The sequence below is a fragment of the Patella vulgata genome, chromosome 5 (assembly GCF_932274485.2).
Source record: "Patella vulgata chromosome 5, xgPatVulg1.2, whole genome shotgun sequence".
Taxonomy (NCBI): domain Eukaryota; kingdom Metazoa; phylum Mollusca; class Gastropoda; family Patellidae; genus Patella; species Patella vulgata.
The window spans coordinates 4,472,036-4,488,249 of record NC_065883.2 but is presented as its reverse complement, the minus strand read 5'-3'; the positions used below and the strand labels follow the sequence as shown (position 1 = coordinate 4,488,249).

Below are 16,214 nucleotides of genomic sequence, written 5' to 3'. Positions count from 1 at the left end.
ATAATGGTTTTATTTAAGAGCAAATTTAAAGAATGATTTTTTGGCGAATTACTGTAATTATAATTATGTTGTATTTTACATATTTCGTAGCTGTAAATATATTATAATACAAACTTACATCAAAGCCAACCGTCATCACACCCTGTTCCCGTAGTTTAGCTTCTGTTAATACTCGTTCATTGGCCGGGTCATTATAAGCAACTAAAGTTGAACTGTATATAAACCGGTTGTTCACGTACCTGCATAAAAACACAGGAATTGCGGTTAAAATTAGCTGGAACGATTACCAGTTTGTTAAAAGATCATTCTGGGAACAAGGCTTCTTCCCTTCTATCAGAAACCATCGCCAAACCAGCGAAATGGTGTAATATATCATTTTATAGCTTTTAGTGGTATTATTTGGACAGTTTCCGATTAATCTCACAAACAGTGGATCCAAAATGGAGGCCAAAATACAAAATGGTGACAAATTGGCGCTAAAAGTATAAAATGATGATTACACACACCATTTATTTCATCAATAATGTTTGTTAAACTCTATTTCAGACCATTTTTGGCCGCCATCTTAGATTTCGGACTCTAGTATTCCGAAGTAACAAACTTCAAATATCTTTACTAGGGCCTCTTCTATCAGAAACCATGTTCCCCGAAAAATTATCACAGACCTTGCGGTTGTACACCAACACATTGGAATGTATTTAACCAATCCTATCAAACTTTCAAAATTATGTTATAGAATTGAAGAAACGCATTCCAGTTATAATTTTAATATAGGAGGAGAGTAAGTTGTGCCACTTGCTTCAAAAACAGTTCTGGAGTCCAAAATATCCATAATTTGCTGTCAAAATTGGTTTCACTACTAAGAAGTTGTTCAAAATTAACAACCATTATCCAGCCAAATTACTATGCCGGAATAAAATCGTGGGGGTTGGGGGGGGGGGGGGTTGGTCAAATGGCACAACTTACCCCGAGGGTGGGTTAAATTGGGTCGAGTCAATGTAAATAGTGCTGATGTTTTAATTTGTCATGTGACATTACAATGATGTATATATGATAAGATTCACATGCACCCACAAAACATGGATAATGACTACCCTATAGATCCAACAGCACTGAATTGTAGCTAATATTGAAAATGAACGCATCGTCATAGGCCTAATATATGATTTAAATATATCAATACTGAAAATAAGATACCACATAATAACATCAGATAAATCAGCGGGGTAAGACATTGCACAACTTTCCCCGAGGTGAACTTTAAAATTATGTAGGCCTCAGCATCTTTACACATCAAAACCAAACCAGCATGCTAGATTTACAACCATATATAGTGGTTATCAAATGCCAATTTGTCTCTCAAGGAAATCTACACGATTAATGAAATAGAAAACAAGAAACCCGATTTCAAGAAATCAACTTTTGGGTTAAAATTTTATATTTTTTTGTATGTAGCTATTTTTTCGGATCGTGATGAAATTGACTTGTTCCTTACACAAATAACTGTCATTGTTTAGACTATTTAATAGATGACACATTCATTCGTGCATCTTTACTCATACAGGCTGGAGAGGGGGTGGGTCAACTTACCCCGAGGATCAACCTAGTCACCCATCTCCCTATCCATAGTTGGGGCACAACCATTAAATATTAATGCTGAATCAATGGCCTGATTAGCCCGGCGACCGAAGCTTGGTGACCAATTTGTTGAGATAACTTATTTTCTGGACGGTTTTTTATGGAATCCGACCCCCTGAATCAAGTTTTCGCTACTGGATATTCCCGTTTCTCACACAATTTGTTTTTCTGCAATATTCTGCTTGTCCAGTGATTCTCAAACAGTGTGCCCCGGCACACATGTGTACCGCGAGATCTTCATGTGTGTGCCGCGGAATGTTGATCGGCACTCTAAGAAAATGCGAAAAACTTCATGATAACAATTGAGTATTCACTGGTATCTACTGATAAGTTCATAGCTGTATTTTTCTTTATTTAGTTTGAGTCATTCTATGTGTCTATGACTAGCCTGTCTCTACGATTGTATGTCGTCTGACTTGCCATGTTTTTATTTTGCAAATTCAAATATTTTTCGTCTAGAATTTGTCTCTAGCTGTCTTTACTTCTGCTTCACGTTGTGTATTTACTTCTTACTGGTTTTCTTAAGACGTTTGTCTTACCAGGAATAACAATGCAGCAGTTCGCTTCTACATTTTATATAGCATAGCCGAATACATATGGCTAGAAGCACAATAGATAACAATACTAGCTAAAACCGCGGCTGTCTAGGAACTCAGATGGAACCTCTCTGGAATCTAATGGTAGTCTGACGAATTCTTACAAGTATGATAGTTTTGTAGCTGTGGGTTTTGGACGTTCAAATATACTATTCAAAAAAAGTAGGGGATATTTGATTTTTAAGTGTTATTAAAGTCACCTAATGAAACTGACGAAGAAACAAATGACAAAATGAAATGAAGTTCACATTCATCGATTTATTCCAAATGATCGTTAGACTAAGTAAGGCACAGACTGACCATTATAAGGGTAAAATGATACCCGGGGTCAAACAGCAAAGTTACCACAGCATCACAACCAAGTCAGTAACGGGTAAATCCTCCTCTGTTTGCCAAACAAGCATTGATCCGACGTGTCATACTCCTAATGAGACGTCTAAGGTCATTTTGGTCCAGATTGTCCCATTCCTGTTGCAACGCAGCAGCAGGTTCTTGGACATTGGCAGGACGTTGTTGACGTTGACGTAACCTCTGTCCAAGCATGTCCCAGACATGCTCGATGGGAGAGAGGTCGGGACTCAGTGCTGGCCAAGGTAATGTGGTGATGTTCTGTTGTTGGAGGTAACCTGTAACGATCCAGGCCCTGTGACATCTTGCGTTGTCATCCTGGAAGATGAAACGGCGGCCATGATGTCGTGCGAACGGCACAACATGGACTGCCAAGATGTTGTCCCGGTAGTACTGGCCTGTAACACGCCCTGCAACAACATGTAAAGCCGTTCTTCCAGCAACAGTGATGCCTCCCCACACCATAACAGAACCACCCCCAAATCGATCATGTCTGATGCCGTTAACGTCTTGGTAGCGCTCGTTTCGACGACGCCACACCCTCCTACGTCTGTCCAAAAAATCAACAGTGAACCTTGACTCATATGAAAACATCACATTGCTCCAGCGTCGATTATCCCAGTGTTGACGATCCCTACACCAACGAGGTCTTGCCTGAATGTGATGATCTCTCAAACAAGGGATCACGCGAGGACGTCGGGCGCGAAGGTGACCCCTATGCAGTCGATTCCGAATCGTCTGGCCACTCACTCTCACACCAGTGTCTGTTTGATCTGATTTGCTGTGATGACACGATTTCTCAAGGCCAAGGTACGGATAAATCGATCCTGAGCTTGAGTTGTCGCCCTTGGTCGACCTGAGCGTGGTCTGTCCTGTTCAGATTGTGTATCACGGTATCTGGACCATAGCCTGCTTATGACAGACTGAGAAACATTCATCGTCCGCGCCACAACCGTCTGTGTTGTGCCGATCTGTAGCATGCCAAGGGCACGTAACCTTTCATTTTGGGTAAGCCGACGCATATCAAAATTTGTTTTCTGGTCACTAAAACAATTAAACTGATGTTTCCACCCTGGAATTCAATGCCACAATGACTGTAACATTCAAAGTCAGAGTCGTGCAAATCTTGGGTTGGACCCCCATGATGATCCCAAGCATCACCTGCATTCCATGCGGTAGCTATTGGTGCGTTTGGGTGTCACATGTAACTGGAAATGTTTCTTCTGTTAGGTTCTATAGTGACTTTTTTCGTAGTCATTTGCATATTTTAGTATTATGCCCCCAAAATCAAATATCCCCTACTTTTTTTGAATAGTATATCTAATTGGTCAAATATCATGTAAATAAGTATAGAGGTTGGTTTAACAAGCCAAATGATGCAATCGTAATTTTCCGTCACATGTTTTTCGACACAATCTATCCTTGAACTCAGACCCTCTTTCCTGTTATTCTCACCCTGCTATGACATAAACAATTAATTTGCGTTTTAAATAAACTCATACTATAGCTAATATACTGACAATAGAGAATAATTTGTAAAGATAAAAATGTTGTTTAACCCATCTTATTTCTCTATTCCTTGTCTATAAATTTAAAAACAATGTCGCAACGACGATAGTGCTACACATGGTAGATATGGTTCCAATACTGATGCTCAAGTCACAGTAGTGGACGGTCCTAAGGCCTGCCTTTGAGCAAGGTTTGTAGTCATTTGAGTACAAAAATCGTTACTGGCCTAAAACTTCCTTAATTTCCAATTACACTGACCCTAAACAGGACTGTGCATAGTTTAACAGATAATAAACCAATTCCCATTGAAATAAAAGGTGAAACCTTGCCGTATAATTTTATGATTTGATTAAACCCAACTGCTATGCGGTATTTTTGTTCATTTTAAAATGGCCACTGAACCAGAATCACGTGGTTTCATGTCGCTCGAAAATACAGAAAAACTGTTCGGTATGATAAGATTATGATTTAAGTGTTCCACTCTTAACTATTTGTAACATAATTACTTATTTCCATGCAAACTGTGATGATATGTGTTGACAATTTTGCAGTTGAACCTAGTTTTACATGCTCAAAGTCTCGAATAGTGTATCAATTGTAGAGGTGGATAAGAATTATCACGGCTACAAATTGCCTTTAAACAACATGGGTGAATATTGTCCTTGTAGTATGGCTGACAAACGAACACTCCTTACACCAAATATATTGTCATTTCAAAAGCTGGAGAAGGTAGGCAAAGGCTGTAATCCGTATCAAAAATTAAACCAAAGATGTGATTCACGCGCTACATTATTTTCATGGCATTGCCCCCCCCCCCCAATACATACACAACTCACAATAACTCAACCTTCAACCAACAACTAGACATATGACCTGTAAAGTGTTTGAAGCTTTTATGTAGAGTGGTTCAGGGCTCAAAGAAAATCCAACAGACAGATAATATTTGGGGCTTTTTTCACATTATATGATAAGGCTTGCCATAAAAGCTTCGCACATCAACAATGGAAGTTTGATTTTTGAGGATATAACCATTTGAACATGTTCTTTTAAATTGCTGACACAATATCATCGGCGCCCATTATCAAGGGAGTTAACTCTTGGTGACACGAGCTATGGTTCTTGCTTACATTACAATTGATCATTTTGCTCTTCGTTTTTTTTACCGTACGTACAAATAACGATTGAATTTAACGTTTGTACGCATGCACAGCCTTTAATTTTTTTCACAAGAGACAGACAGAGAGAAATGAAACTAAACAATTCCAAATATATCAGTTACATTTATCAGTTCCATTTTCGGCTGATTTTTTATAAATGCACTAGCTTTCGAAAAATGGAGAAATTGGTGGTTTACCATATAAACTCATGCCGCGAGAATGCGTTTAAAAGAGAGAACCAGCGGTTGCCATGCACGGTACGCCCACATTTTGCAAGAGATGGATAGAGAACAAGCTGAATTTTGTTTTCCGTACAATCAGGGGCCATAATCCAGGAGGTTATGGTCTGATATGCGCGAATATCGAAAAGAACTAAGATCTTTGGGATATAAACATATATTTTAAGTTTCATCGAAATCGGACAGTTGGAATTCCATATTCGATGTCAGAGTAAAAATTCATAGGACTCTGTATGACGTATGCCCGTCGTCATTAGCCCAGTTCGGAGCAGAACAGTAGGACTTTAAACTCCATTTCATTTCATTTCATTTCATTTCGAGCAGTCAGGAGTCACAATCCAAGAAGTTATGGTCTGACATGCACGAATATCCCAAGGAATCGAGATCTTTGGGATATAAACATATATTTTTAAGTTTCATCAAAATGGGACACTATTTGCGTTCATGCAGCGTCCATTTTGTCAGGTAGTTTCGGTCCGATTTTCACAAAATTTGAATTCTACCATCATTATGGAGTAACTGTGATATATTCGAACGGTTGTTTTGATCGAATACAAATTATGACTTCTAGAGTGACCACAAGCTAAAAACGCGATTTTTCACACAATCAGAGGCCATAATCCAGGAAGTTACGGTCTGATATGTGCGAATATCGAAAGGAACCAAGATCTCGGGATTATAAAAATACATTTTTTAAGTTTCATCAAAATTGGATAAAAATTGTGACCTCTTAGAGTGTCCATATGCCCGAAACATGATTTTTCGTACTAACAGGGGCCATTATCCATGATGTTACTGTCCGATACTTGCCAATTTTGAAAGGAACCGAGATTTTTGGGATATAAACCTATAGTTCAAGCTGATTCGTCAAAATCGAATAAAAATTGTGACCTGTGGAGTGTCCACAAACAAATTGTGGACGGGAAGAGAGAGAGAAATGGGGTTTAACGTCCACTCGACACAAACTAGGTAATTTCGGGACTAACATATGGTTTAATTTTTTATTTACATAATTCGCTTGCGCGTAGGGGTCTTTAGCAGTGGGAGGAAACCGGAGGACCCGGAGAAAACCCACGAGGTTGGACAAAATTGTGGACGGACGGACGGGCGAATATGGACGAAAACAATATACGTCCACATGAAAATGTGGGCATATAAAATGACGAAACTACACTAATTGACTCTGAACTGAGAACCGGTACAATATATACGTCATTGGTTAAAATCAACTAAATAAGAAATAAAATCGCCAACATTTAGCCAAAAGTTTAAAATTATCCACGTAACTTTTTAAACGTCATCGTAGACTCGATTGTCTACCTACCGAAAATTAGTGAGTATTGTCACTGGTTGATGGAATCTAGAATAGTGAACTTTGATCCCAAATATTTTAATCCAGTCCGTTCTCACCTTGGTATTATCTACTGAAAGAGAATCGGTTTCAGACGAGTTATTTACCGCGGAGTTACAAATCGGAATCAGACCAGTTATTTGATAATCTCGCTTGTGAACATGGACGTAACAGATAGTTATAGCTTAATGTTATTTTTTAAAGATTTTCCACGTTACAGGCGCCTGTTGTGCGACAGAACTTTGCCCATTAACGTCGTGTTTATTACAGATGAAACAGGCTAATACATTTTTTAGTTTTATAAGCACAGATATTTGAGAACTGTAAACCGTATGTATGGTAGGATACACATTAGTATTATACATGATTGTATCAATAGGTACGTACCAGTGTGCTTCATAAAATAATACTTCGTCTGTTGATTCAATGAAGTTGCAGAAGAATCGGAATTGTGTGACATATGCCAACGTGACTTGATCATAAGTGACAGTGGGTACGGTTATAAAATCCGGAATATCTTAAAAAAGAAAAACAAAAAAAAACAAGCCAACAGTGAGGCTGATGTCCCCCGCCGAAATACAAAAATAAAAAGATGACACATATTAATCAATCGCACATTTATTTTTTTCAAAATTATCAAGCAATTAAACCATACACTAAGTTTCATCACTCTCTATCAGATAAAATCAAGATAATCTTGTCCCAAACCATCGACAAATGAAATCGATTAGCTCTGCTTAGTGTCAGCTCAAAATGTTAATCATTGAACTCAGTCAAGACATTCACCTAATGAACATCTACATCAAGTTTAAACATTCACCTAATGAACATCTACATCAAGTTTAAACATTCACCTAATAGACACCTACGCCAAGTTTGAACATTCTACCTCAATTAGAAGGAGAGTTATTGTGTTCCAAGGTCTCAATCAATCAAATTGCTTATCGCTCTGCTTACCCTGAGCAGAAAATGTTCATTATCGAACTCAGTCAAGGTACATATGTAATGAAACTATACACCAAGTTTCATCACTCTCACTTAATTAGAACTAAAGTTATCGTGTCCCAAAGCATCAACCAATCAAATTGCTTATCTCTGCTTACCCTAAGCAGAAAATGCATTGACCTAATAAACACCTGCACCAAGTTTGAACATTCTAGGTCAATTAGAAAGAGAGTTATTGTGTCCCAAAAAGTGTGACGGACAGACGGACGGACAGACAGACAGACGGGCGAACCCATTTTAATAGTCCCCTGCTTTCTTCGAAAAGCGGGGGACAACCCCCCCCCCCCCCAAATAAAAAAACCGCATCATTAAATAATTGTATCGAACATCAACAAGTTCAACAATCAAACAAAAACAAAATGGGCTAGACTAATCTGTAGAATGTTCACAAGAAACTCTCGATGGACCGACGGATGACAGATACAGAACTCGATCAAGTAACGATCTAATTTAGAACTGTTTACCATATTTCATATGTTTTTACTATTGTTTACTCAGAAAACTTACCACCGCTTTCTAGTTAGTCTGATTTATCATTTGTATATACTCTAAAATACAACGATTTATCATTTTTGTATATTCTCCGAAATACAACGGTTCCTCCAGTGTCTGCCCACTGACATGGGGGAAACCGCACCGGAAAATCCCGAGCAACGTTATCGGCGAACCCGAGACCCCCTGTTTAGCTAGCAAGCGCCTTACTCACTGTGCCACCACGTCCCCGAACTTAACTAAATTAACAGTAACGGTATTGATTTTCCTTTTCATAAATGAAATGGATAATTACAAAATACTTGCAATGGTCCTCTGATGTTGTTCAGTCTTACAGGCAAATTGGTTTTCTGATGCAGATATTGGATAATTCAGAAATCTAGGAACTGATTTCTGTGCGTTAATAACTGGTCTATCATTGTTGTGAGTTCGTCACCCAAGAAACGTTTCCCATTTTCCGTAGATACAATGTACTACCTTACCTGCATCCTTTGTAGTAGAACAGTTTGTCGTTGTCCATAATGTTGTTAAACCTATAAAATATATAAATATCTTACAAGACGTATCCATGTCGCTGTCTGTCGTGTTGACTAAATGAAATACGAGCATGGACTGTTACTATTCATGGAAACAGTTCAGTTTACGCCCCGCATATGCAATTCAATATGCGATTCACGATAACAATAAAGAGCTAATGTCACGTGATTCAGTGAAGATCGACGATAGACAGTTTAAGGGCATTAAAGGTATATTTCGCCTCCCCTGCATTGTGAAAGTTAATACATAATTCCAAAACATTAATATAAAGTGCTTCTATGAACGAAATACCTTTAAAAATCAATTTGGACAAACGCCCAAAAACTGCCATTTGCGGCAAGTTATTTTGACAATACGAAGCAGAAAAGTGGAGTTGGTTAGCGACACCCCTTTAAGCTGTAATAGCACCCAACAATCTAATATATATAACACCAGTGATGATTTACATACGTCACTGGGGGCTTTCCCTGACATAAGGTAAAGGCATACTAACAGAATTCCCACAAGGCTAAATTGAGATCTTCCTTAATCAAAGGTTCATAATCTATAATGATTTGATTTGCCCCCGACCTTTCGAATAAAGCATGGGATTATTCAAATGAGCATGTCCGTCCGTCTGTCTGTCACACAATAACTTTCCATCTAATTGAGCTAGAATATTGGTGTAGGTATTTATTAGGTGAATGCCGTGATAAAGTTCGAAGATGGGCATTGTCGGCCTAAGCTAAGCAATTTGATTGATGCTTTGGGACATGATAACTTTGGTTTTAATTAAGTGAGAGTGATAAAACGTGGTGTATAGTTTCATTGAATCAATACTGAGATTAAGTTCGATTATGAGCATTTTCTGCTTTTCTGACCATGTGAATGTTCGAGACTTTGGAGCTCGATAACTTTGATTGCGTAAGGGTGGTGAAACTTCGGGTATAGTTTCATTATATCATTATCGTGACTAGGCGCCATGATCAGCATTTTCCGCTTAGGATAAGTAGAGACTATAATTCAGTCTGATTGATCGAGACTCTGGAACACAATAACTCTCCTTACTGCGGTAGAATGTTCAATCTCCGTGTAGGTGTCTACTAGGTGAATGCCTTGACAGTGTTCGATCATGAGCATCTTCCACAAAGGCGAAGCAGGGATAAGCAATTTGATTGGTTGAGACTTTGGAACATGAGAACTTTGGTGGTTATAATTGGGTGAGAACGATGCAACCGGGAGTATAGATTCATTATATCAATAGCTTGACTTAGTTTAATGATAAGTAGTTCCAATCACAAAATAAATAAATGACACATATTAATTAATTGTAAATATAACCTTTTCGAAAAGTGTGGAACAAATAAACTGATTATTTATACGTAGTCTAAGCAGAAAATTTTCACGATCGAACTCAGTCAAGCTTTTAAAGTACCTGTTAATGAAATTCTACACTAAACTGCATCAGTTAAAATCAAAGTTACCTTGTCCCAAAACATCGACCAATGAAATTGCTTTAGCTTTGTCGGAAATTTTTATTCATTGAGCTCAGTCCCGACAATCACTTAATCAACAGCTACACCGAGTTTAACATCTACATCGAGTTTAAACATTCTACCAAAGTCTTGGCTGATCAAATTGTCCCATACTATATACTACTTTATTTTCAAAGCTACAATGTGAAGAAACCTAATATTCTACAATCACAGGTCTTTTTTAAATAAGGAATGGCCCAGAAATTCCTGTCTATATATTTTGAGGGAGGGGTAGGTACTGTAACATAACACGTTGCCTTACTTCGCCACTGTCTATCCATTCGTTCACACTTTCTTGTGTTCATTTTACAGAAATGAAATGAAATGAAATGGGGTTTAACGTCCTACTGTTCTGCTCCTAACCTGGGCTAATGAAGACGGGCATACGCCATACAGTGTGCTATGAGGGAAATTTTGCCCGGGCAGCGGCACTATCGCCTACTCTTATATCGAATTCCAACTGCCAAGGGATCTTTTACGTGCATTCCAATGTATACACGGGACCTCGGTTTTTCGTATCATCCGAAGGACTAGACAGCTGTCCTTGTCAGGCCCTCCATCCTGCATCACTGACATGGGGGAACCAAGCCGGAAAATCTGGATGAACTTTCTCGGCCAATGCAGGGATCGAACACCCGACCTCCAGGCTAGCGAGCCAGTGCCTTACCCACTTAGCCACGTGGTCCCCTCTTGATATTATTAAGGTGGTCCCGATTGGTTTAGCAAAAGTAGCTGATAAACGTACATTACTCTACAGAGTTCCAACTCTTGATTGATTTTTATGAAATGTTCAGGAATAGTTAAAATGATGTTGAGCTCCCTTCTCTTTACCGTTTCTAGATTAATGGTCTAGATTAATGACAGTATATTTTCATTTAAACAATGATCACAAATTGGACTTGTAGAAAATAGTTTGTGTTGAGCAGCTCCCTACGAATTTTTTTACCCACCTTTTCAATTGCTCTACTAGCTTGCACACACCTTGAGTTATTAATGTCTAACCAGTTTTTGTAAAAACAAATTGTGCTGGGTGTCGTGTCGATAATTCCGAATTCAAGGGGTAAATAATAATTGTTTAGCGCAGTGTGTTCCTGGGCGCTCTTTACAATTAAAATATATATAACATTAAAATGTGAATATGGATCTCTTTTAAACCAATTATCCATCGTTGATATTGATTTGATTTTCGTAATCAGATGCTAAATAATATACCCAATCTTAGTTTGTTCCTTACTTGGATTAAGCCGGGAATAATTAGATATTGCCAGATAACTGCAGCTATAACAACTAGACACTGCTACTTGTCCAACTATAGGGAGCCACGGTGGCTAAGTGGGTAAGACGCTGGCTCGCTAGCCTCGAGGTCGGGTGTTCGATCCTTGCATTGGCCGAGAAACTTCATCCAGATTTTCCGGCGTGGTCCCCCCTTGTCAGTGATACAGGACGGAGGGCCTGACAAGGACAGCTGTTCAGTCGTTCGGATGGGAAGAAAAACCGAGGTCCCGTGTACAGATTGGCGTGCACGTAAAAGATCCATTGGATATAAGAGTAGGCCGTAGTGCCGCTGTCCGGGCATTATTTCCTTCATAGCACACTGTATGGCGTATGCCCGTCTTCATTAGCCTAGTTAGGTGCAGAACATTAAACCCCATTTCATTTCATTTCATTTGTCCAACTATAACAACTAAACACTGGTCGTTGTCCAACTATTCTTAGCAGCAAAATTGACCTAGAATGTTCAAGCTTGGTGTAGGTGTTTATTAGGTCAATGCCTTGATGGTGTTCGAAGATGAGCATTTTCTGCTTAGGGTAAGCATAGATAAGCAATTTGATTGGTTGATGCTTTGGGACACGATAACTTTAGTTCTAATTAAGTGAGAGTGATGAAACTTGGTGTATAGTTTCATTACACCAATACCTTAACTAAGTTCGAGAATGAGCATTTTTTGCTCAAGGTAAGCAGAGCGATAAGCAATTTGATTGGCCGAGACTTTGGAACACAATAACTCTCTTTCTAATTGAGCTAAAATGTTCAAACTTGGTGTAGATGTTTATTAGGTCAATGCCTTGGTAGAGTGCGAAGATGAGCATTTTCTGCTTATCGTAAGTAGAAAAAAGAAATTTGATTGGTTGATGCTTTGGGACACGAATTCTTAGTTCTTATTAAGTGAGGGTGATGAAACTTAGTGTATAGTTTCATTGCATCAATACCTTGACTAAGTTCGATGATGAGAATTGTCTACTTAGGCTAAGGAGCAATAAACATTTTGATTGGTCAAGACTTTGGAACATAACAACTCTGCTTCTAATTGAGGTAGAATGTTTAAACTTGATGTAGATGTTCGTCTTGACTGAGTTCAATGATTAACATATCGAGATAAAGCTAAGCAGAGATAAGCAATTTCCTTGGTCGATTCTTTGGGACAAGATAACTTTGATTCTATCTGATAAAGAGTGACGAAACTTAGTGTATAGTTGATAATCAGTTTGATTGCTCGATACTTTTGACAAAATAGATGTGCGATTAATTAATATGTGTCATCTATTTATTTGGGGATATGGGCGGGGGACGTCACCCGCACTGTTGGCTTGTTATTGTATATTTGTGACCATATCTCCAACTTTACCTGAGCAATATGGCCCCTTCCCAAACACAGAATTGAACCCAGGAAATGTTCTCAAAAACGCAACCTCACTTCTGTGATGGTAATGAGTTCCCCATGATTTTCATGTAACTCATGTTGCAAGTGGTGTTCACCGGGACCAGCCCTATAAATTGCACCCTCATACCTGGTTGAATCATTCATACTACAACGTCAGCAGCATGCCACGACAGCCCAGAGGAAATAGGCGCTTGGGAAGTCTCGACATGACCGGCATGTTGAGCGACAGCACGTGCGGAATCCCTTCACACAGGAATCTGAGACACCACGTCAGATAGTGGGAACACAGGTTTTTAAAATCAGATAAAAATTGTGAGCTCTAGAGCGTCCACAAGCTAAATATGTGATTTTACGTTCAATCAGGGGCCATAATCCATGAAGTTACGGTTCGATACATGCCAATAGCGACATGAACCGAGATCAATTGGAGATAAACCTATGTTTCAAGTTTCGTCAAAATAGGATAAAAATTGTAACCTGTAGAGTTTTCACAAATAAATCCTGGACGGGCAAACAAGGTGGGTGTATAAATGCGGGCAAAAAATGTGGGCGTATAAAAATGGGCCGTAAATGAAATGGGGTTTAACGCCTTACGTTTCTTTAAAATAGGACTAGAGAAAACGAGCGTATTGGGTTTCTTTAAAATAGGATACGAGACGACCAGCTGTAAAAAAAAAAGCTTCTTCATACCATATAATAACCTTGAGATTTACTGGAGTGGAAAGTATTCACTAAGTAACATCACATCTGAAATCAGGCGATATAATGTTAACTTATCGTGACCCTAAAATGGTAATTGATGCGATGTTATTGTTGTTATATTATGTCAATTATACCTACACTACACCTGAATATTTTTTCTAACACCATTTTATTCATTAAATATTTACATATTATAAAGATACAATATATAATTATGGGATTTATAAACAAGCCAGGGCTTATATAAATTCATCTCCCGTACGAAATTATTTACCGAAAATATAAATACATTGATGAAAATTGTAATAATAGATTATATACTGGTAGAAAATATAAAAAAAGTAATAAGTTGAAATTTTATATTGGATATAGTACAAATAAGTTAATATACAGAATGTAGTGTGATTAGTAAGATGATTAACTGGTGTTTATAGCACAGAAGGGTATGCAAACCCTGAGTTGCGGATTGAAAACCAAAAAGTGTAGAAACTAACATGGGACAATATACTAACAGTAACACCAGACACAGCTGGACACGATATGTGTCACCAATCAAACGACAGCAGGCAAAACTATCTGGGTACAATATAAATTGTCAAATATTTGATGGTAATTAAAGCTATAGCAGAGAACGATAAGTAGCACCACCTCTCAGGCACTAACTATCACACGATAAGTATCAGTTTATCCATGTAGTCTGGAGGCCCAGCGCGGAGGGGGGGGGGGGGGGGTCCATCAAATGGGCACAAAACCAGACCCAACTTTTCTAGAGTAAAATTTTGCGTAGAATACGATGCCGTGTGGTAATCAGTCCGCCGTTTGGGCGTTTTCGAGATATTCGGGGTCAAAAGTCAAATGGGTTCATTTGCACAGAAAGTGAATGCGCGGTCATTCCTGTACCGTGAAAATAAGCTGAAAATGATCGAAAGTAATCACACATTCAATAAAAATGTAAACTTGCTAAATTCACTTTTGTTCTTTGTGACCCCAGAGGTCAAAAAGTCACATTTTCCGTTTTAGCACGAAGAAGATTTAAAGTAACAAATGTCAGCGTAAAATACAAAAACTAAAGCGAAACCTGTTCTAATTAATAATAGGAACATTTAAAATTTATCTTTAGGTGGTCTTAGCACCGAACTTTTACTTTGGAACGTCGAAAATGATCTTGCATAACAAAACCAAAACGCTTCGGAGCCTGTTTTAAAAATACATAAAAACTGTTAAATCCGTAGAATGTGTCAAACAATATTCAAAAGACTGTATTTTGGTTAAATTATTATATTCCACATTCAGCTTAATTGTACTATTGTACAACAAGCATATACCACCACCTCTAGAGGATATTCGCGGTTTATTAATGAATATATACCCATCTACACACAGTTCGTTTATAATAGTAGATTAAATTTCTGTTAACCAAGTTTCTGTGATGACAAGAATGTCAATACGGTGTTCTATAAAACAAAAAAACTCAGACAAGAGTTGTGTCTTATTTCTGACAGATCGGGCATTGGTCCCGACAAATTTAAGATTGTTTGATTTCTTAGCTTGGTTAGGTTTAACAGATATACGATTATTAGAGTTGACAGGAATTGCAGGAATGTCATACGGGTAATAAGGTCTGTTGCCAATTATGACAGATATAAACTTTTTAAATATATTATGTAATCGCTTTACACTGTCAAAATCAAATGATGAATGAACTGATTTAAGTTGTGAAAGCTCACTATGTAAATATTTAGTATTTAATCATATGGATTAAACATACATTATGTAAGAGCTAAATCTGCCTATTGTAGGTCTTTCTTTGGGCCAGAAATGTTTTCTAAATTATTGATTAGACATTAATTAACTTATCCAGGCCATAATCAACCCTTTATGGTATCGGATTTCTCAATATTAAATAGATTAGAACAGTCTAGCTAAAAATGGATGAGCTAGACTTTGCTTCGCACAACAAGTACGGTGGTTGAAATTATTGCACACGTCTTGTCAAACCTTCACAGGCTAATATCTTCGCACACAATAGAGTAATTTGAATGAAATTTTCAAATTATTCATTTTACATTATCTATTTTTGAACTATTATAGCAAGAATGGCTAGCTCTTTATCTACATCTTACATAATGTATCCTTAACCTTTAGAGATATAAAGTGATTTGACCAAGATCTTTTGTTTGTTTCCCTTCACACCTCTCTGTTTACAACAATGTGTGTTTTGATGAGTGCAAGAGAACAATACGATTTAACAGCAATTCCATTACACCAGTTGATCAAAATACTATTTTCATTTGAAACAATATTTCAACAATAACTTTTAAAATTCCCCAAAAATTTTCTCAAAATTATTTAACTAAATGATTCCTTACAATTTGTTGCATTTACACGCAAATATTTGTCACAAACCTATACATGAAACACACAGAAAAGGTCAAAATCTTGTGAGCACCATTACACACCGCT

General features: G+C 37.8%; 1 protein-coding gene across 2 annotated transcripts in view; it reads right to left on the bottom strand.

Annotated features, from left to right (window-relative positions):
* Positions 1 to 8,910, bottom strand: part of LOC130012959 (von Willebrand factor D and EGF domain-containing protein-like) — a 38,517-nt gene extending 29,607 nt beyond the window's left edge. For both annotated transcript variants that reach the window (XM_056101217.1, XM_056101218.1), the window contains exons 1-3: positions 8,818 to 8,910; positions 7,226 to 7,355; positions 119 to 239 (exon numbers count right to left, since the gene is read on the bottom strand). In XM_056101217.1, the coding sequence (XP_055957192.1) occupies positions 119 to 239; positions 7,226 to 7,355; positions 8,818 to 8,905 (339 nt within the window). In that variant the 5' untranslated portion in view covers positions 8,906 to 8,910. The remainder of the gene's footprint in view (positions 1 to 118; positions 240 to 7,225; positions 7,356 to 8,817) is intronic.
* Between the last annotated feature and the right edge of the window lie 7,304 nt (positions 8,911 to 16,214).